Source organism: Carassius gibelio, chromosome B10 (genome assembly GCF_023724105.1).
Source record: "Carassius gibelio isolate Cgi1373 ecotype wild population from Czech Republic chromosome B10, carGib1.2-hapl.c, whole genome shotgun sequence".
In the NCBI taxonomy this organism is placed as follows: Eukaryota; Metazoa; Chordata; class Actinopteri; order Cypriniformes; family Cyprinidae; genus Carassius; species Carassius gibelio.
Genome location: NC_068405.1, coordinates 22562984 through 22586549, shown reverse-complemented (window position 1 = coordinate 22586549; position 23566 = coordinate 22562984). Strand labels below are relative to the sequence as shown.

The 23566-nt window shown below is 35.8% G+C and overlaps 1 protein-coding gene across 4 annotated transcripts in view; it reads right to left on the bottom strand.

The window, feature by feature from the left end:
- Positions 1-834: 834 nt before the first annotated feature.
- LOC127965911 (membrane-associated phosphatidylinositol transfer protein 2) overlaps positions 835-23566 on the bottom strand; it is a 71072-nt gene continuing 48340 nt past the window's right edge. The window contains exons 9-26 of one of the 4 annotated variants that reach the window (XM_052566625.1): positions 22621-22682; positions 20743-20987; positions 19879-20068; positions 18148-18267; positions 17714-17943; positions 16065-16243; positions 14863-15033; positions 13524-13661; positions 12217-12381; positions 11063-11314; positions 9095-9243; positions 7895-8011; positions 7685-7801; positions 7098-7246; positions 6869-7018; positions 5439-5622; positions 4912-5040; positions 835-4212 (exon numbers count right to left, since the gene is read on the bottom strand). In XM_052566625.1, the coding sequence (XP_052422585.1) occupies positions 3871-4212; positions 4912-5040; positions 5439-5622; positions 6869-7018; positions 7098-7246; positions 7685-7801; positions 7895-8011; positions 9095-9243; positions 11063-11314; positions 12217-12381; positions 13524-13661; positions 14863-15033; positions 16065-16243; positions 17714-17943; positions 18148-18267; positions 19879-20068; positions 20743-20987; positions 22621-22682 (3089 nt within the window). In that variant the 3' untranslated portion in view covers positions 835-3870. The remainder of the gene's footprint in view (positions 4213-4911; positions 5041-5438; positions 5623-6868; positions 7019-7097; positions 7247-7684; positions 7802-7894; positions 8012-9094; positions 9244-11062; positions 11315-12216; positions 12382-13523; positions 13662-14862; positions 15034-16064; positions 16244-17713; positions 17944-18147; positions 18268-19878; positions 20069-20742; positions 20988-22620; positions 22683-23566) is intronic. The other 3 variants (XM_052566626.1, XM_052566627.1, XM_052566628.1) reach the window with 3 other exon arrangements.

Below are 23566 nucleotides of genomic sequence, written 5' to 3'. Positions count from 1 at the left end.
CTGTTCTGTGTCATCTGCTGCGTGATGAATAAATTAGATTTATTAAATTATTGAATAAAGTCGTTTTTATTTTCTTAGCACAAAAAAATCTGGTAGCTTCGTAAAGTTATAGATGAACCCCTGATATCACATGGATTATTTTAGAATGTCCTTACTAGGACTGCACGATAAATGCAAATGAAATCGAAATTGCGATTAGACAGAAGCTGCGATTGTCATGCATATCTTTCAGTGAAGCACAGTTCTGTGATCAGCAGTAAATATTCATTCGAAGGCCACAGGACGATCTCCAAATACACCTCACAGTCGATTTCTCTTGACACTGGCCCGGAGTCTGCCATTGTTTAAAACTGCTTGCTGTGAAAAGAGCTGTTTTTGAGGTAAAAAACATGTTTTTACACTACCATTGAGAAATTTTAACCAAACTATGTTACAGACTTTTCATCAAGAACCTAAAGAATCATATAATTTCGAAGATGAACGGAGGTTTTACGGGTTTAGAACGACATGAGGTTGAGTAATTAATGACAGAATTTAAATTTTTGGTTAAGGAAGCCTTTAATAGGCCAAACTTGAGGGAATGGTGCGATTAAAGTCACGATTGTTCTTTTGTATGTAATGTAAATGAGATTTATGAAAGTGAAATATTAAAATTCCAACAAAAATTCTGCTCTTTGAATTGTCAAAATGATCATATGAATACATAACAAAAAAGTAAATGGGCATAAATTAACTATATATTTTTTTTTACAAAAGATGGAAAATGCTCTGTATATGATACTCTTGCTGAGTTTTCACGTTCATAAAGCATGATAAATCACAAAAGACTTCCACAGCTGTCCAACTGTATTTAATCCACAGTACATACAGTTATACATATGAGAGCACTGAACCACCGACCTGGTAAGAAAACTGTAAAGGAGCGAGTCAGTCCAGATCAGTATGTCAACAGGAGTGTAAAATGAACCTGTAGTATGTCTCCATTCATCATCGAAAACTTGTTGGGAAAGTGATTCTTGGAAATGATTTGTACAGCAATCTGAAAGTTTTGGCAACAAAACAAGATGGGTACAAATCATAAAACCTTTGAGAAATTTCACCATATTTATTTAATTCACTGAGCTTGTGTTGTGAAACACCTGTGCACATTAATCATGACAGCATTTACATGTCAAAAATACTGTAGATGTCAACAATTTACCAATATTTATATGCATTTAACATCTGCCTTTTAATATATGCAATTACTCAGATGACAGTTTAAAAAAAATATGACCGGATTTGGGATTAACGCTAAAATCATTTAAATATTTGGTAGTAACAATTACATGATGATCTATATAGACAACAGCATATTCGGAATAACTATAAATTGGAGGTTTGTAGTGTGACCCATTACTGAAGGGTACTGGAAAGTGTACGAAAGCTCTTCTGTGACATGCAAAGTACAAAAGTGGCTATAATCTGAAGATATAATACTCGCACACTGGCCTACAAGCGAGGCCACAAATGTTTAAACGGATGTTTGCCGTGTAAAAACTGGCACTAATGTTGATCACTAAATCGTATGATTCCCTGCGATGTAATTTGGAAATAAACCTCAATGGAGTTCATCAACTTGCCCAACATTGGTGGAAAGTAGCTTGAAAACAGGTTATAGAAGTAGGTTAGTTCAGACTGCAAAAGTGTGTGTTTGGAATAACGTAACGGAAATCTGCAATTACCAGACTAAGAATTTGTTCAGTGGTTAACATTCAAATCATATACCAACAAGGGGTACAAGTTCAAAAACCTTTCAGCATATTCAATGGAGAACCCTGATGTCTAGTACCAAACTAGACACATTAAAACTTTACCTGTGAAGACTAGTAATACCAGCCCAAATGCCATTTTGGAGTTGTACAGCACCAATTTAAACTTGGCCGTTATGGAGCGAATTTATCACTGAAACCACTTTCACGATTCTGATTCACATTACGTGAAAATTTCAACGCGATTCCAGAGTACGTCTCCAGAAGGTCTGCAGAATAAGAGCGTTTTTGAACACGTGTAGGTGCACGTGCTCCTTGCCTTGTTTGTTTGCTGAACTGATTGTCCATGCGGTGGCGGTGGTGGCATTGTGTGGAGTTTTGCTACGGAAACACCGTCAACGATTATGCACAAGGAGAAACATCATTGGTCCGTTAAAAGAAGCATTTCAGAACTGTTGGACAAAAGAATAAAGCAACACATGGAAACCTGAAATATCCATCATCTTATGACGCTACAGAAATAAATAAATTCTGACCGTAACATATCCTATATAGTGAAATTTACATCTTTACAGTATCTACACTGTTTGAAGTCCCATTCAGAACATCCACTCCAGACGAAGGCCACATTCAAAGCCTCCCGGTTTGAATCGTAGAACAAGTCCGCACATGCAGCATGGCTATTCCAGTGTGTTCATGATACAGAAACAAACCACGAACGGTTTCACGACTCTGTCATGCTGTGCGATCTAAAATGGCGAAAATTAAAAGCACAATTTCTATATACTTCAAATCACTTACATATGAACATATGGACAATATCATAGAGAACCGAACTTTAAAGGATTGAAGTTGATCTAAAATGATCTAAAATCTTAAAAACATTATACATGTGCCATCGAAACACTTGGGGAACTTTGCTACAATGCATCGGAAACGTCTGACGTGTTCGGGTTCATATGATCTGCCTGGTTTTGGCACATTTCTTGCTTTTCGATATATTGGAGAAATAGATAATCGTGCATATGCACACAAAATACCCTGCCATAAATAATAAGGGTCATGTACTACACGCCAACGTTATGTAACGACATGAGATGGTAACAAGGACCTCCACTATTCAACTAGTGCAAAAAAACAATGAGGTTATGCAGTTGCAGAACTACAGCTTTTGAAATGAATCGTTTTGGCCGTCGGCAGAATTGAGCGAGTCGAAACGATCCCCCAGAAATGAGTGCAAAGGATTTCGAGAGGAAATGCTCAAGTGAAATCTTGGAAAAATTGTCCGTCATGCAAATACAGCGAGCTGCTCGGTACATCCTCGATGGGAAATTCTCTCCACATCGACAGCAACCGCAGCAGCGGGAAAGTTTTACTTCAGCAGGTGTGGAGTGTGCTTACGATCGTGTTTGGTGGCTCAGAATTGAACAAAACGTTGAAGAAGAAAAAGAAACGTGACCCAGCAGCCCATGTCGAGGTGGCATCCCGGAGGTATTGCAAGCAGATGGCCTTATAAAGGGATAGCTGTTCCTTTGAGAGTCTGTTGGTATTCTGAATACAAAGTTAAGGCCTCTGATGACCTGCAGATGGAGTTTGGTGTGATGGGATTCAATCCTTATTGCCAAATGCTGCTGGGATTCGACTCTGAGAGGCTGCCGGGATGGGCCGGGCCAACGGAAACCAATGAGAAGAGGGATGTGAAATGGCCTCTGGGTCTTCTCCGCTCCTCGAGTTCATGGCTACCCTGAGCAGGTAAGAGGAGGCACGTATTTACATGTGTGGGAATCTCGGAAGGGGAATGATGGGAAAAGCGGGAAAAGTCCATACCCACCCAACAATCAATTTTTCAGTCCCAAAAGTACATTCAATAAAGTCAGATGCGAAGGGCACGACCCAGAGCGATGCTTAAGGCGCTAGATTTCTGGAAAATGTTTGGCTGCCGGACTAAAATAATTTTTTTAAACATGAATGAAAACAATTCCCATGCAACAAAAGTAATGCAGTGAGGTTCGCTCACATAGTCTGTTATAATACTGTGAGATTTCGTTGTCTCCGATCCTGCAGCCCCATGTGCCTCCAGAACGACGTGCCACCAGAATTTGGACCCTGTGGGTGGAGCCTATTTTGGGCTCAAGGCTCCGCTCTCAAGTCTGCTGGTACGGCCCCAGCAGCCGGCAGCGATGCTCATGCTCCTCTGGGCACGTTCTGCACGCTCACGGTCGCATTCTGATTGGCTCTGTGCACGTTCAGGACGTCCTACCTGCACAGGTGTGGTGGAGGACGTGGGTTGGGAGGAAATGGTACGCAACAGGTGATTGCGCTTCCGCAGGAAATCCCCACTGCCGCCAAGCCCAAAACTGCCTTTCCGCAGGACCATGCGAGTGCTGCCGGTCTTGGCGGGTCTCGATCTCTGATTGTATTCTAGCTGAGACAAGTGAGACGCGTAGCCATCGGCGATGAACTGTGAAGAGAGAACGACAGGTCAGTGAGAATAAAGCATTATTGCATTTAGCTCCCAAACTCTGGAATAGCCTTCCTGATGGAGTTCAGGGTTCAGAAACACTCTCTCTCTTTAGATCTCAATTAAAGACATCTCTTTAGCCAAGCATTCACATAATGCATCTCATAACCTTGTAGTACTTCAGCTAGATTTGATCAAATGCACATGATCATTATTTTGCTTGGATTGAATATCATTTTTGCATGGTTTTTCTTCTCTGTTTCTGCCACGAGATTAGCATCCTGAGGTAACTAGGAATTAAACAAGCTTCAGTCTGGATCCAAAACAGCTAAGAAGAGATGATGCCAACCCCTCAGAGGACCTCAGATGATGCCATCCCTCTACCTACACACAAAACTACCAAATATTGCTACATGTCTGAATGCAACATATAATCGTTGCAGTTAATAGTGTTCACCATCTGTTTGATTACATTATTAAATAACTGCATGATCCCTGTATGATAATTTCTGCCATATGAACATTACCTCAAAATAATCACCACCGATAAGCTATTACTACACATAATATAGAGACATTTTCTGTAAAGCTGATTTGCAACGATTTGTATTGTGAAGAGTGCTATACAAAAACCTGAATTTAACTGAACTGAGGGTGCATAAAAACAAAGTATAGAGGAAAAACTGTGCATAAAGATACCTGACACTGGTGCTGCATTTTCTTCGTTGGTCTCCCTACGATGTAGATCTGTGATGGAGGCAGACCCAGTGACGTGTACACAGAGATGTCCTTAGTGGAGCCATAAGCAGCAAAGATCTTCATATGTGCCTACAAAACAGCAGGATGATTTTAACAGTTAACAGTTTAAATAGAAGCAGAGACTGACATATTAAATGTCTAAGATCTGTTTAAACACCATCCCTGCCCTTTGATGCTCTTGTTTGAAATGTAGTTCATGTCTTTATATACTGAGACGCCGATACTAAAGAACAACACGAGCATCACGCATGCTTCAGTATGTGTAGTAGACACTGGTTCACACAGAGACTTACTAGTAACACAGCTGATCGAAAATTACTCAAATGTGTATTATCAATAATCATGAATTCATTTATCCATTTCAATAAATGCTTTTATATGGATTTAAGACCAATGCATTCCAAATAATAGAAATGTATTACCCACATCCCCTTTGCAGTAGAGGAAAAGTGTGTGTATATTCTCACCTCTGTGATGAGAGACTTGAGGAAGTTGGCTTTGTGTCGGAGGGGGTCATGTACGAGCCCGTCACAGAAGGACACGATCCCGTGAGGGAAGTTGTGCTGTGAAAGCCAGGCCACCACACGCTGCTTCTGCATGTCTGGACGTCCCGTCACGTACACTATCAGGTAACCCAGATCCTGCCAGTGCCTAAACCAGGACCAACCAACGTCAGGAACACCAACATTACAAATGACTGGCCTGTGAGCATTATTAACCCTCTAAAGCCTGACATACCAAATTAGTCAGAAAATGTTTTTTAAACGGAACAGTTTATTGAACCTTTATAGGCTCATATAGTGTGATATAGTGACCTTATATTGTGTAGGAGGAAAAACACCTACATTTTGCTCAATGGCACGAACCAAGGAAAATTATGCAATATAAATATCAATTGTCACTCCATTTCTCCAATAATTTGACTTCGTACAATGAGATTTAAATGCTTAGTTTTAAGATCAAAGCTTTGTTTCAACACAATGGAATGCAATACAATGATGATTGACAAATAAATGTTACTCAAAAGCCTGATGAACATATTTGAGTGATTTTAATATTCTAACATTTGTAGCTTTATTTGTGCAAAAAAAAAAAAAAAAATTATGCATGGATAAATTGCTTCAGTTCAGTAAGTGTTCATCTTAAAATAATAATAAATAATAAAATATTTAGATGTATACTAAAAGGCCTCTGCTTGCTAAAAAAAGTATGAACTATCCAACTATCAACAGCTATCAAGATAATTGCCCTTATTTTATCACAGTAAAATATTACCAAACAGTAAATTTTTATAAAAGATCATTTTGTAATCTTCTAAATGTATTAACTAAAGTAACTAAAGCTGTATAAAAACAAATAACATAAATTAAAATTATAAATACAAATATTTAAAAAATGATTTTAATACAAGCAGGAAAAAACATACTATATTTGCATAATTCATTAAAAGGAATGGCTTTTCTAGGATAATTGCCCTTATTTTATTATATTAAAATGTTACAAAAATAGTAAAGTTTAATATAATAAAGGTATCAATTTTAGCATTATCTTTTAAATCTATTTAAATAGCTTAATAGAAATTGAAAAAAAATAATAATAAATAAGAGTTTCTAATTTTGAAATATTACTAACAATATAAAAGTTCTTGTTTATAAAAAATTAAGCTTTCACAGCAAAAAAAAGGCACATGAACCACAACCAGATGTTTTTACAGTTATGCTCAAAGGCTTGCTGAAGGGTCTAAACTATATCAATCAGACGACAGAAGGCATAAGATTGTGCATAAGTTTTTTTCACTAAAGTTTCAATCATTTTGATCATTTAATGAAATCTGCATATCAAACATGGTGCATTAAGCTGTACAGAGTTTATAAATTCAGAGAGAAAAAGCCCTCACCTGACCACATCAACCGCTCCAGCTCGCACTTTAGGGTCGCTGCCCATGATGGACACGCTGGCGGCAAACGAGCCATCGATGCTGAACACGACAAACTCAGTGCTGCGCGGCAACACCGTCAGGTAACTGTCAGCAGATGTGTGGTCACCCCTTCAGACACAGAGAATATCATTCAGCTCATGAAAATACAAGCTTTTGTGCACAGGATAAATGTAGATTTCAGATGTACCTGACCACCATTTTGACCGGATACACGCCGATGCTCAGCCGCCTGTTCTCGGGAATGGTGTAGAAAACCCGGCCGCTGCTATTGGTCAGTTCTGTGCTGAAATACACCCACTCACCCGATGGAGGCTGGGTCATGATGTGGATGTCCACCTAGAACACGGCACAAAAATGAGATGAAATGATTTAGCAGGGAAACTGAACAAGATGTCAATGGAAAATAAAACTAGACTTAGAATAAATGTTCCCTCTATTCATATACTAAATGCTTGTTTTCTTAAAAAAAAAAGGCCTCTAACACTACCAGCATTCAAGCATCTACCAGCATCTACCTGCTCTATTCTTTCTATTCTGTTTTCATTTTACTTATTTTTAATTATTATATAATAATATGCTGTGAACTGCGTTAAGCTAACTGAAACTTGTCATTGCACTTTGCATATCATTGCTCTTTTATTGTTTTTGATTGCTTCCACCTGTAAATCGCTCTGGATAAAAGTGTCTGCTTTCTGAAGAACGCGAGTGGAGTTAAGGTGGTCTTACTCATTTTTCTCTGGGATCTAGACAAACTGAAGTTCACAGGTCACTAACCTTTTCTCCTGTCAGTGTGACCATGTCCAGCGGCCCGTACATGAAGCGACCCGTGACCACCTGATTGCCGTCCTCCGTAAACACAGCATCATTCACACGGTGGTTTGCCGTAACGTTCTTTAACACGAAAACATCTTTACGTCAGAAACATACCCTTAATGGATTTAAAAGTAATTTGGGATTTCAGCGACGTTGAGGTGCCCGTCTCACCCTGATCTTCACGTGGGTCCTCTTCCTTATCCACTTCTCCCGCGGTTTGGACGGAGTAAATTCTGACACCTCCTTCCCATCCAGTTCCAAAATACTGGAGTTCTCATGCCTCATTACCTGAGAGCCGGAAAAATTATTTAAAAAATTACATTTGCTCAATTTCTTTAGGAATTGTTTTTATAGAATGATTGTTTTAATGGTGAATAAAATGCTACTTTATGCAATAAATCAATTTATGCACTAAGAATTAACAAGTAACGTCCCCAATCTGTACGTTCCCCAATTTCAAAATCAGTTATATTCCTTGCTAGATGAAGCATCACTAAAATACAATTGTTTTGTAATTAATCAAATTTTTTTGCAATTCTAATTTTTTTTATATTGTTTGGCAAGCCCTTATTTCACTACGAAAACGGTAAAGGTTAATATAATAAACAAAATTATATAACAGTCTTTTAAACATTAAAATAACTATAAAGTAAAATATACAAATAACATTCATGACCGTAATTAATTTTATTTAAAAATATAAATTAAAAAATATCATACTTATACAATAACAGAATACATAAATAATGAATAAAAAATATTTTCATAAAAGCCATAAAAAACATTATCAATTAAATTACATATGTCCAATTTAATTAAAAGAAATTGCTAATCTAAGATAATTGCAGTTATTATTTTAAAATGATATCAAAAACAGAAAGGTTTAATTTAATAAATATTACAATTTTATTATGGTCTTTTAAACATATTTAAATAACTAAATAAAAATGTATAAATTTAAAAATGGCTTAATCATTTTCTAATTAATTAATTTTGTATTTGCCAAATGTTATTAAAAGGAATGTTTTTTCTAGGATTATTGCCTTTTTTGTTATTGAAAATAGTAAAGTTTAATATAATAAAGATATAAAAATCATTTTAAACATTTAAACAACTAAATATAAAATGTATAAAATACAATTAAATTATAAATTAATAAAACAAATTGAATGCATTTTAGTAAAATCCAGAATTGTGTTTTTTTTTTTTTTTTTTTGCCTAATTTCATTACAATCAACTACGGACAATTATCCTAAAAGAGCTGCTCTTTTTCTTATGCAGTACTCTCAAGTGTACCTGCAGAGCAAATATTTCTGGGTGCAAATAACAGAATTAATATTTTATAATCTTAAATCATATGGTGATCTTCACCTGTCGGAGCAGGAAAGACACAACGTCTGTTGATTCCCAGTAGGAGGCGTGAAACAGGTGAGGTAGAGCCACGGTGGGGAACGCAGTCAGAGCATCAGGACAGTACAGGGCGAAATCAATGCGCTTCGTGCCCCACCAGCGAGCAGCGACTGCAGGAGAGACGACACGGGACGTTCAGTCATCCCTGTCCAAACCATTACTGCTACAACAGCAGCTTCAAACACCATCACAGATTTCTCTTTCATCTTTACATAATTCATGAACGTTTCAGCTGCTGGTTCTAGGACAGGATGAGGTCATGTGATGCAGGATTGCTTCAGGGCTCAAAAGGAATTAAAGAAATGGAAAGTTGTTGTTTTGTAATGTGCACTGGGCCGTGTGAGGCTGTGGTGCACATCTACTGTCTGCTTCCTCCCATGACCCATTGCAAAGACAATCAAGAACACAACCCTGTTTTTGGTTTGTAATTCTTTCAATTGGGGTTCAATGTTCTTGAATGGCCTTTAGTTCTCTACAACTAGGATTGGGAATCGAACAACAGTTCTTTTTTTAAACTGGTTCTATTTTGACTGGGAAGATTGGGGGTAGTGAAAAAATACAATCAACAGACAATGTATCCTTGTATTGCGTCGTCCTCACTGGTTGCACGCAACAACAAACCTAAAGTGTGAACGGTGTAGTCCGAAACACAAATCTCTCTTATGAAGTGGTTTTAAATAAATCATTTTAAAAGAGGCTCACTTATCTCTAAGTGTTGTAAAAAACGAATTCTTGAAATATATGTAATTAAAAAAATAGGTAAGCATAATAAATAATAACAATTTTGCAATAAAAACAATTTTTGCATAACAGCAAAATTAACAATTCATTATCACTGATCTATATGCAAATGTAATAATTATATTTTATAGAATATTATATTTATAATAATTACAATATTTTTTTAATGTTCTATAAAAATAGTAAACTTTTTTTCATTAATAATACTTTTTTATAAATAATAATTTGAATAGAATAATTTTAAATAAATAAAACATTAGATACTTTACTGACAAATGAACAAATCATGTTACTATTCTATAAGCTAAATTTGATAATTATTTGCTTAATATTTACAAATAATACATTTCAAATTATTTCAAATTATATTTTATTAATGATCTGTGTGAAAAATTCATAATTAGTAATCTATGATTTAATATTCAACAAAATAATATAATAATAAATTATATTATATTATATTATTTGGGTGAATATTAAATTATTTGCACAATAATATGGATTGTGATATTATTATTATCTTTTTTAATTATTATTTCTTTCAAATTACTAATGTATTTTTTAATAATTACATTAAAATGTTATCAATATGAGTACATTTTAATGTAATAAAGATAACAGTTTTGTAATAATCTTTAAAATTTTAAGATAAAAAAGATATTTTAATGTAAAAATTAAGTAATTTAGCTTAATATATAGTTATGATCACTCATTGTATGGGGGTGCTTCGTCACAATTATTTGAACAAAATCACTAAGTGGAATCAGAATCACTAAACTCCTTGTGATTCCCATCCTTATGTATAAGCGACCGCTAACTGAAGACATACACGCCATGAGCATGATGCACAGCCAGATAATGGGAGCAAGACAAGTCAACATCCTTAAAAAAAAGACTTGAGGGTTTTCATCATTCAGAGCAAACCCAGAGCAGCTCAGGGCTCAGGAGATGAAGAACCAGAGCGCCAGTGCTGAGCTTTAAAAGGAAGGGGCATGAATTCAAAAAACAAGGGCATCAGCGCTGGGGAGGTCAGAAAGAAAACAGGCTGAAGTTTTGGAGGACTAAACAAGGAAGTAGGAGGGATTGCAGGGAATGCAGTAATGCAGTAAACGCAGGCAAACAGGAGAGCGGGTGCATCTTTGAGGGTCCAGGAGACCCTGACCGGACGTCCACCCACGCTCCAAGTACCTTGCTCGATGTCCAGCGGGACACATGGAGATGGCGGGTCTGAGGCGAGCGAGGGTGAGGGCTCAAAGCCTAGAGAGACGCTCTGCTCTGAATCATCCAAACAGCTGGAATCCTGCCTTTCTACCTGTTGCTTATTTTGCACTTTGCTGGATTTGGGAGAGGGGCTTCGGGAGCCGCTTTTATAATAGGGAAGGGCCAAATGGGACAAAAGACTGAGCTTTTTGGAGAGACTAAGTTGGCATGCTTGTGCTACTAGAGAAAAAAAACATACATAAAAACAAGAGTAGTCAAAATATGAACATGACATTTGAGAGTTCCTAGCTATATCTACAGCATTAAGATGTTTGCTGTTAATATTTCTGTGGAAACCGTGATGCACTACCATAATTTAGGAAAGACTGATTAAACTGATCAAATGACAAAGACTTTTAAGATGTTATCAAAGATTTCTACTCCAAATAAATGTTGTTCTTGAACAGGATTAAAAAATTATAATAGTTTCTACAAAAAATATTATGCAGTAAAACATTGATAATAAAAGTTATATTTTTTTATTAAAGAAAAAATAAATAAAAACAAAATGTGTGTGTAATTAGAGATTATGCATATAACATTTGCAGAAATAACATTGTTATTTGTATAATAATATTTAAATGTTTTTTATGCTTAATCTTTCAACATTAATAATGACATTGTAATAATTTAAAAAATCTAAAATTAACTAGATTAAATTAATCAGAATGTAATTAAAGACAACAATAATAATAATCACTAATCACATAATCTATGCACTACTGCAAATTAACAAAATTTTAATTCATGCTCAATGTCTGATGAAAATTCATGATTCAAAATGACACATACAAATATTAACAGTTACTTTAAACCTAACAGTTTTTACTGTATTTTTTATTAAGTAAATGTAGCCTTGTAGAGCATAAAAGATATCTTTCAAAAACATTTTAAAAATTAAAGATTCTGAACTTTTAAACCATAATGATTATATTCATATATTAACTTACTACATATGCATTGTAAATGGGAAAAAAAAGTGTTTTGTGGTAAAAACACCAATTAAACCATTGCTGCAATATAATAAAGTTTATATCTATATTTGTATTTGTATCTATACTGTATTCTGCTAATCGACTTACTGTTGGCGATGTTGGAGGCGGTGTAACTGTCCACTAACCCCGACACCTGGCTGGCGATGCTGGTCTCACTGGCTCTGCGTGCACTGCGGAAGGCTGGAATGGATGCTGGAGACGAAGGGTTGGAGTGATCCGCAAACATGATGCTGTGTGACTGCATCGCATCCGCTGTGAGGACCAAAACCAGCAATTACTCACACAGACCAGGAAATCTGACAATTCAGTACTGACTAAATCTCCGTTCCAAAACCTAGTGTGCTGCCTATCTAGACAGCAGTCTATCTAATAAGCATTACACGTGCGCTCACAGGGCAGCATCGAGATCTCACTAGACTTTGGAACGGAGCTTTAATGATGCATCATTATTCGTTTGTAAAAGGGCCATTTGATTTAAAATGATGAAAGGAAGTGAAAGAAGATGCAAACACAAAACCAGAGAGATATAAGTAGTAAATATTGACCCGGAGTCCATTCTGACAAATTCTGAAAGGATTTAGGAGTGCATTAACAGGTGATTTAACTTGAAGGCCTCATGGGGCATTATTTACCAAATACACATGCAACCATCATCAGAATCAGGATTTGTCATTATTCGAGACACTTGCATATTATTCTTATTTTATTGTTATTTTAAAGGTGAAGTGTGTCATTTATATTCATTAATATATATAAATGCTGGTTTCCAAACAGATTTCCTTAACACTGCCCATAGGTTTGACCGTTATATTTTTCACCAAAATCAAAAGAAATAAATATTTAGAAATTTAAGAACGATTATTTTCATAAAATTAAGCACATGTCCAAAAGCATTCCACATAACAAATAAATATAAATATAACATACTATTAAAATAATAATAATTACTGAAATAATTAAGGAAAGACAAAAATGTAATTGTAAATGTAATATCATATCATTATATATTGTCAGTTAACAACGGCTCCTTGTAGTAACAGCTGCTCTATGTGAAATCACGCACGTGATGGTATTTACTGCTGATTAGAGAACCGGCTTTACTGACGAGATGCGCATTTATGATCGGCCGATATTTATCCTGCACCCCTAATACACATATACACGCATTGATCACACTTCACCTCTAAATTCAATATCATCAGTTCCACATTGGAGCAACCAGTAGAAGAAAGTCAGTCAGAACTCAAAACGACAAGCCCAAATCAGAGAATCAATGTCAGAGCAGACGCACAAACACAGCTAATGTGAAATGAGGGCACAAGCCACACAGGGTGACACACATAACAGGGGCGATTAGGCTAAAGGAATGCAAGAAACCAGGAATGGCTACACACACTCGGCGGGGGCCGGCATGGCTTGCCAGTTGAGCACAGGGACGGGAATGGAAGTCTCGCTGATGCCATCCTGACAGCGCTGGGCGGCACAGCTCACACTCTCCAACAGGAGGTGAGGGTTACTCTGGATGGTTTCCACTGCCACATGTCAAACCCAGCGGCATGAGGGACGTGGAGACATGAGAGCAACGGGAAGGGGAGAGAGACAAAGAAACAGAAAATAAAGACAAATAACAGACAGAAATGACACGAACCGAGACACGAGAACAGCAGTCATGAAGCAAACTCACGGCAGAACTGCAGTGATGGACGATGCTCTTTTACAAAGTGCTGCTTTAAACCATTAAAATAATGATGAAATACAGGTGATAACACATTGGCTGTTTACACTGTTTTGGGTGGTACAATGACAAATTCAAGTTCAAACGATGCTCTGTGATCCATCAGAAATGCATGTGACCGCAATGCATTTGTAGTGTAAAAGCTACTGTAATTTGTCCAAATGGATCCTGGACAAAAGACCGTCTACTCACCTGTCAATCATCCATTGCACTAAAACAAACATGTAAAGTAGACATTTATGTGCAGCTTTCTGGGCTTTTTTTTGGCATATTTTAAATTTTTAATCCAATGCAGTTAAGTCATCACAAACCGAATGATGTATGCAGCAGGCATATTATAGGAAACATACTAAAACTAAAAACATTAACATTTCTGTAACTTGAAATGAAAATTTTAAAACACTGAGTGAAATAAAATAATAATAAATAATAATTTTATTATAAATAATAAAATAATTTAGTTTCAGCTAGTTGCCAAGGAAACATTTCTCTTTTTACCGATGCACTAAAACTAAAAACAAACAAACAAAAACCTACACACACATATTAAAAATAAATTAAAACAAAAACAAAACAAACTATAAAAATCTGAAAAAATATTTTTGAATTATATTAAATTATTATTTAAAGAAAATCTATAAAAATATTAATTTCAGCTACTTACCACGGCAAAACTTATTATTGTCATTTAAGTTACCTTGATGTACTAGATACATTTTATATAGACATTTAAAAAATTAACAAATAAATACTAGAAAAAAAAATACAAATAAACTTTAACTACAATTAAGATACATTTTTTTGAATAATAAAAAAAAAAAAAAAAAACTTTTTTACAAAAACTATAATCATATCTCAAAAGTAAAACAGTCATAAAGTCAGGGACAGTCCACCCAAAATCCAATCATGAGTGGTCAGAGGAGATGCATGTTAATAGCAAGTGAGAAACAATGCTCTGTCTCGCCTGACCACTGGTGATCAGATCTCTCCACTCTTACCCAGCAGCACTGACTGGCCATCGCCCAGCGGGAAGCGCTGGTATCGCGGCACACTAAACGGTGGCATCAGATGGAAGCGCTTCTCCAGCAGAGGCTCCAGACGTGAGGCGGAGGGATCCGCCGGGTGGAAAAGGTTGTAAACCTGCTGGCACGCCGGACGAAGATGAGCCACTGTAGGACGGAAGAATGAAAGAAGACATGTTAAAATTGATCTCAAATTCTAGTTTCCATTTAATAATATGTAAATACACATATTTTACTCAGCTGCTTTGTTATTTTGAATTGTACACTGCAATTCAAAAGTGTGGGGTTAGTTAGATTTTTTTATATTTTGAAAGACTCTTCTGAGACTTTCTTATTTGCTGAAAAATACAGCAAAAACAGTAATATTGTGAAATATTATTAGAATTTAAAATAAGTGCTTTCTATTTGAATATATTGTAAAATGTAATTTATTCCTGTGATATAAAGCTGAATTTTCAGCATCATCACTCGAGTCTTCAGTGTGACGTGATCCTTCAGAAATTCTAATATGCTGATGTGCTGCTCGAGAAACATTTTTTATTATTATTCATTAATGTTGAAAACAGTTGTGCTGGGTAATATTTTTGTGGAAACTGATAAATGTATCTTTTCAGGAATCCCTGAGAAATAGTAAGTTCAAAAGAACGGCATATTCAACAAAAATATTTTATTACATTGCCTTTACTGTCAGTTTTGTTCATTTTAATGCCTCCTTGCTGAATACAAGTATTCATTTCTTTTGAAAAAATTACTGGCCCAAAACAGCAGTGTATTTTCACTTTTTATCTTTCCATCATAAATAATATAATAATTTAATAATATACCTTCAATATTTATTTCAACCGATTGATCCTTGTGTTTGTTTTGTCTAACGAGCGCTACATAACAGAAACTGCCGTCAGCACACGGTTCAAGTTCTGTCTCTCTAAAACAATCACTCATAATCTGCCAGCAACTGATTTCAATTGCTTATAGGATTAATATGTTTGAAGCCTTTAAAAGATTTGAAAGACTAGACATCGGAACAAAAACAGCATGAACATTAGAGATTACACAGCCCCTGTAATCCATCAGAGGAAGTCACACTTTGAATGATCTCTTTGGCATCCAGTCTGCACAGGATTTCATTCTCTTTCATGCACTAGAATCTATAATAAGAGTCTTCAGGGTTAACACACCATCCAAAGATGGGACGACAGTTTTCCTCAGAGCGAGGACCAGGCCGAGCGGAGAGCCGAAGAGGAAGAAGTCAGACACTTCGAAGTCGAACTTTCCCAGAGCGCCTCCTCCCTCCAGCATGGTACTGCTGCTGGACCGCCGTGAACCCGGATCGGTCCTCAAAACACTGGAGTGCAGACTACAAACACACAGATTACAGAAATATTTTTATGACTGCATCATTTACATTAATACAAACACTGATATGGAAATGTCAAGAAATTAATAATATAAAAAATATAAAAATTTATGAAATTATGAATTAATTTAGTATAATTTCTTTTAACTATTGCAGAGTTCGCACTTTTTGTGCACAAACAAAATTATTATGACTAATAGAGAAGGTCATTTTGATTCCGATCTATTTGCTAAAGAATCATTTAGATTTTTAGCCACTTTAAAACATTTTAAACATTTGGCTGAAAAGGCTGATTTAAAAAGTTTTACAATTTAAATGAATACCCATTTTTAGAATAAACTAATGCAGAGTTGTCCTCACAGAATTTTGATTCAGACCAATTTGCTAAAGAATCATTTCGATCATCAGTTGGCCTGATCCTCGCTATCACTTTACTGATTCATTTAAAAGAATAAAAAACATCGTTTTACTCTACACGAGATGAAAATCTAGTCAATAAAATACTATATATAATATTCAAATATTTTCATTATTTACTACATAATTTTTCATGACCTTTTCAATGGATATAATATATATTTAATATTCAAATTTTTCCATTATTTACTACATATTTGCCCATGAATTTGCATCAGTTCTAAGATTTTTCATCTCTTTTTCCTCTCTGGAAAGTAACTAAATAAATATTACTTTTTGCAGGTTTTCCATGGTTCTCCATTTCCATGTTACTCCTCTCCTCATCAGGTTACACTGGCTACCAGTAGCCGCTCGCATCAAATTCAAGGTACTGATGCTTGCCTACAAGACGACCACTGGCACGGCACCAACATACCTGAACTCACTGGTTCAATCGTATGTGCCCTCCAGAAGTTTGCGTTCTGCAAATGAAAGACGCCTTGTGGTGCCATCCCAAAGAAGTTCAAAATCACCATCACGGACCTTTACCTGGACTGTGTCCAGCTGGTGGAATGACCTCCCAATCTCAATTCGTACAGCTGAGTCTTTACTCATTTTCAAGAAACATCTAAAGACTCATCTTTTTCACCAGCACTTAACCAACTAAATACTAGTACTTACCTTTTCTTTTCTTGTCTATCATATTCTTAAAAAAAAGACTTGTCATGGCACTTGTAAACTGTTGTTGTTCTCTCGTTGTTCTGATTGCTTCTATTGTTCTCATTTGTAAGTCGCTTTGGATAAAAGCGTCTGCTAAATGATTGAATGTAAATGTTCCATGACCATTAGAAACCTTTAATAAAATAGATGTAATATTTTAAAGTATCTTGTATTTTTAAAAACTGTCACTTATTGCTTGAAATAGAAGAATAATCCCTGAAATTATCTGCTTTACCAGCTAGTTAAAGAAATGCTAATGTTGGCCAAATCCAATCCAGTCATGAGAATATTGTGTACCTAATTATGCCAAATAAAAAAGACAGGCTTAAGAATGTGATCGGATCAGTGTTTCACCTGGTCAGGAAGGCCTGGTGCTGTTTGATGGTGTCGAGCTCGTAGGTGGAGGAGTCGCTGCGTTTGCGGGGCAGCTGTTTTTTGGGGTCGTCCGGACCGCTGGAACGAGGGATGTCTATATTACTGCGGCTGAGGTGCCGACTGCCCTCTAGAGTCAAACCCGAGCCCGAGCCTGAACCAGAGCAGTGAGAGCTGTTTATAATGATCCCTGGTGACAGCAGGTCATTGTCCTGCAGAGAAAGCAAAGCTGTGATTAATATTACAAGGGTCATGTGATAGAAAACAGCATTTCTTGCTCTTCTGAAATAAAAGACTTTGATGTATTACTGCTATTGACACACTTACAAATACAAAAGGATGCAATCGGTCTTATCTGTTATGCTGTGATTGATTAGGGGTAATTCATCACTGTCTGGATGTGCGTGTGTGTTCACCTGCACACTGACGATACTGCCGCGTCGGCTGCTGTTTTGAGACTCTGACACGGTGACGTTGCTGCTGCAGAGAGCATCAAATCCCAGAATGCCTCCCACACAGTCACCCATTAGACACACCTGCACAGAGACAAGTATTACATCACACACAGAGAGTCGTGTGCTGGGCAATGAACCTGGAAAATTACATTTTAAAAACAACATGATGTGACGTGTAATGTCGCTGTTGCTAGTACAGATTAACAAGCAACTAAGTGAACTAAGTTTCAAGTGATTAAACACATTTCTAACATGTTTTAAAATGTTACTAGCATAATTTAACAGCTTGCATACATGCGTTATTGAATTAGCACATTGCCAAGATGTTTCAACATGTCACTAGCATGATTTAACACCTTGTTAACTTGTTTCTAGAATGTATTAGCACATTGCTAGCTAGTTTCAATATGCAGCTAACATTTTTCTAGCATGTTGCAACGTCGCTAGCATAATTTAACAACTTGCTTACATGCTTCTATTGAATTAGCACATTGCTAACATGTTCATCAACAACATGTGTTCATAAGTTTTAACATGCTTGCTAACAATTTAACATGCTAACATGTTTCTAGCACAATTTAACACATTGCTGACATTTTAACATTTTGTTAACACGATTTGGCAAGTTGCGGTTTAGCATTTTTAAAACATTACTAGCTAGCTCCCAGAGCTGGCGCCAGCGCAGGACTGATGAGGGGGCGATAACTTAGCACAGAGTAAAAGTAAAAAGTATATATATCTATATAAATCCTTTTGTGGCCCATTCACGTATTTGTTGGACCAATATTACTACAACTATTAGAATACAGGGTTCACACAGATAGAGGTTTTGTCGTGATGCAGGTTAGTGGAAGTTTTTTTTTTTAAGGGGAAGGTCTAGAGACATGTTTTAGAAGCTGAAGTTCTTTGAACTTGAGTGCCGTGTTTTAGAATGATGTATGCTATTACGCATGAGAATTATGCACGAGAAGCTGCTAAAGACCTGAGACGAGAGCGCAGCATTCAAGACGTCGGGTAGCGCATTTACATTGAAATACAATGGAAAAGTATAGCACTGGAAAAATGCGTTCTGAGTTAATTAACTTATTAAAAACTACTTCACATTACAGATGGCTGAGTACTGAATAAAACAAAATCGCATAGCCACTAAATAAAAAAATCTGACATCCAGGAAATAAATTGTGGCTATAGTAGCATCTTATTAATGCTAGAAAGCCTACGCATTTGGCAACTATATATTTTTAAATAAACCATTATATTTAATAATTAAAGAAATTGACGCCCCCTCACAACCCCCATGGCACCGGCCCTGTATTTTCCGCTGGTGTTGACGCTAATTACTTTATCGTTACCTATATAGTTCTCGTTCTTGGTGTGAACGTAGCTTAATATATTTTTCTATTGGTTGTTTACGAAAATCTTGGTTAGTTTGGTTAGAAAAGATACAGCAACTCTTTATCATGCCAACAAAATAAAAACTATAATAGAATCTTAATGATACTAAAATAATGATATCATTTTAAAAACACATCATTTGATGTTCTTCTTTTGTAAATAAAGCACACTGATCGCAAAAGTAAATTTTAGACTGCTCATCAAACTAAACTATGCTAAACTAGATGCATATTTCACTGGAACACAATTTATAAATAATCTGTAAATAAACACAGAGAGAAAAACCCAAACACCGACCTGTCCGGTGAAAGTGGCTCCCTCCAGGGATTTGATGAAGTCACCGTAGACCTGATTGGCTCGCACTATGACCGTTGCCACGGCGTCCTGGTACTGTGGTGCAGAGGTGGCCAATAGGGGCAGGGCGGCCAGAGGGATGTGATCCTGACTGTTGGAGAGGCAGCCTTCGTCATAGCTGTAGGGACTCAAACTGTGTCAAGGACATAAGAACAGAGAGCATGCTGGGTCATTAACAGCCACCAACAGTCTTATACACAGGATTAGCACAAAGAATGGCATACTACCATACTAGTCTTTCTGCAGCATTCATGCAACACTCATGATCTACTGCATTTACTCAAATGTGCCGAATACTCTATCCCACAATGCAACAACAATTTAACATTTGTTTTTCACTCCTTATTTGAATGGACTAGGAAAAAATAAGCCATTTGGCAAAAAATTAAAGGCACTTTCTGAAGAAATTAAGCAGTAATTCTAATCCATTTTTATACCAAATGAATGAAATTATTGATTATTACCATTTAAAATAAAATAAAATAAAGTAAAATAAAATAAAATAAATGCAGGGACTCTGGAACCATTATTAAATGATAATTATCAATCTACCGAAAAAATGTAATAAAATTAAATGAATTGTTTCTTATTATGATTTAATGATAATAAAGTCATTAAAAGTAAAATAAAATCAAAACTTTGGGACTTTCTGTAACCATTATTAAGCAATAATGGTAAATCTACTGAAATGTCAAAAAGTTGAGTTAAAAAGTGTTGCTAGGTTAAGTTACACCCCACACTACCTAATGACTAGCAGAGGTGGTGTTTTTTCTCCTGGCAGTGGATTGAGTGTGTGTTAATGCTCACTTTGACACCAGAGAGAAGGCCTCCACACACACGGCCGGACACGGGACCAGGCGGATGGCGATGCGGCCCAAAGCAGCGGGGTAATGAACCCGCATCACAGCTTCAAACGCACTGCTGATGGTGTTGACGTCCCCCTGCTTGCTGTTCTGGTCTCCGCTGCCCGTATCCAGGATGTTGCCGCCGTGCAGGACCAGGATGAGGACGTGGATCTTGGACGGCTGTGAGCACTGCTGTGAGGAACAGTCCTGAGGGACACATTTGGACAGCTGTTTCTGCAGCTGCATACGGTTCGTTTAAAACATCCACAAACACTCGTGAAAGCTATTGTGAAAGAAGATGACTTACTAATAAACAACACTGTACAGACCATAACAGCAAGCTTCCGGAAGTACAAACCCCATCCGAAATGTTATTAAAATCAAAAAATGTATTAATTTGAATATTATTTTAATATATATTTTTATAATAAGGGTTGCACTAGTTAATGTTAGTTAATGTACTAGTCAATGTATTAACTGAAATTAATTAACAATTAGCAATACATTTGTCACAGCATTTTTTAAATCCTTCCTAAATTTAGTTGTTAATTCATTGTTAATTAATGCAAACTCTGATACAGTCAATTATGCTACCAGATACAACTTTCATTTATTTTAATAATATATTACTAAATGTGGAAATTAACATTAACCAAGACTAATTAGCATTTACATTTTATTCATTGTTAGTTCATGATAACTAAAAGTTAAGTTAAGTTAACTAAAAGTTAGTTAACTAATGTTAACAAACGGAAGCTTGTTGTAAAATTATTACCAAATGTTTATTATTAATAAATGTATTATTATTGCTGTATGAATCAATACAATCATAAATGTATAATAATAATAAGGATCATTATTATTATTACTACAACAAGTTAGATTTTTAATATTTATATATAGTTAAATCACACAATGATTAAATATAAATCCTCATATTAATGAAACCTTATCTTCCCCTCCATAATGGCCCACAACGTGTTATTATGGAAATAAGAAACTAATTAAATAATTAATCCAGACTATTTGACATTTACAAACTGCACCACAAAACATATACATGTTGCAACATGTATTTAAAATGTCTTCCGGACAAGACGAATGGGAAAACACTTCCAGAACCCAGACTGCCGAAAAACTGTCTTAATAAAGACTGCTTTGATAAAACCTCTACGCCAAAGAACAACAACATGTCTGCATCTAGAGAGTATCTGATAGCATAAAATACAGTTTCAGGGAAAAGATCAGCTAAACTCTAGGCAGACAACACAGTAAAAGGGCAGTATAGAACACGTCTAACATCTAACGCATGTAAACAGATGGGTGTCGCTGTGACTCACAGCTGGGGGTTTGCGTGCTGTACGTCGATGCTTACGGACACTGGAGCGCCGCATGGCCCTGCGTCTCTGAGGAGCAGAGTCAAAAGAGCACTGAGATCTTCCCAAAGGCCGTCAACCCCTGATCGTGCTCTTCCACCAAACCCTTCACACCATCAGAACTTGAACTTATGACAGACCGCCGTTTCATTTTGTCAAAGGTCGTACGGTTTATTCACTGATAGTGTGGCGCTGATGCAAAATGAAATCACTGTTGCATAACATATTCTCAGTGAATCTCTAATGCTTTTCCCTCCGTTTTTACATCAGCATAAACACAGTGTGACTATTGCTGAATTTGTGCTCTGTTAGCTTGAGTACAGATCAATGTGTTTTTTCACTGCTGCAGTTGCATTAACAGTACGACACTGTTGCATAAATATGTATTATGTAACTTATGTTGTAGTATATTTCCATTATTTAAATGGGAAAGTGTGTATGAAAATGCACAGCTGCAGATATACCTCATTGAGCCGTTCCCCACTGGCGGTCCCAGAAAACTCCCCACCCAATTCTTGATAGTCACCTAGAAACATCAAATTAATGTGTTTAATGTGAGGGGGATAATATTATCACATATGCATCATGATTAAAAAATAAATAAATAAATTTGTATTGATGAAAAAGAAAAAACATAAAAACTAAAATCATTTTAATTTATATTAATAATAATGTAAATATTGATAAAAAAAATAAAGACTTTATATATACAACTTTTATATATTTTATTATTAATTTATATAAAATTTATGTTTAGCTTAATTTATTCTCTGTGATTAATCTGGATTGATGCAAAAAAATTGATAAAATAATTTTAATAATATTAATAAAGTACAGAAATATTCATAATAATAAGTAATGGATTTAAATAATGCATATAAATGAATATATGCACATTTAATTTTATTGATTTATTATACATGCATTTAAACTCAATTTATAAATATTACATTAATTAGTCATTAAAATATTTAATTATATATTTCTATATTGCTTAATATAGTAATATTACTAGTAAATTAGTATAATATTTTGTATTAAATTAGCATTATAAAATTTAATACAAGTATTAAATTACTAAATTAAGCAAATCATTATAAAATCTAATTTAGTTCTAAATGGCTAAGTAATAATTATTTGAGAAGTCTATTATCATTATTGATAGAAAACTAGTGTTATGCTGTGTTCACACCAAACGCGAATAGAGCGTCTGGCGCAAATGATTTCAATGTTAAGTCAATGCAAAGGCGCGTTTACACGCGTCTGGATGTCTCGCGGCGCGAATGGGGCGTTAAGCGGAAGACGCGAATTGACGCGCGAACAGGGTGCTTTGTTCCTGCAGCCTCCGGTTGTGCAGGAATACCCTTCTCCACTCATTCAACAAGGAGGAAAGATGTTGTCAGTGAGCAG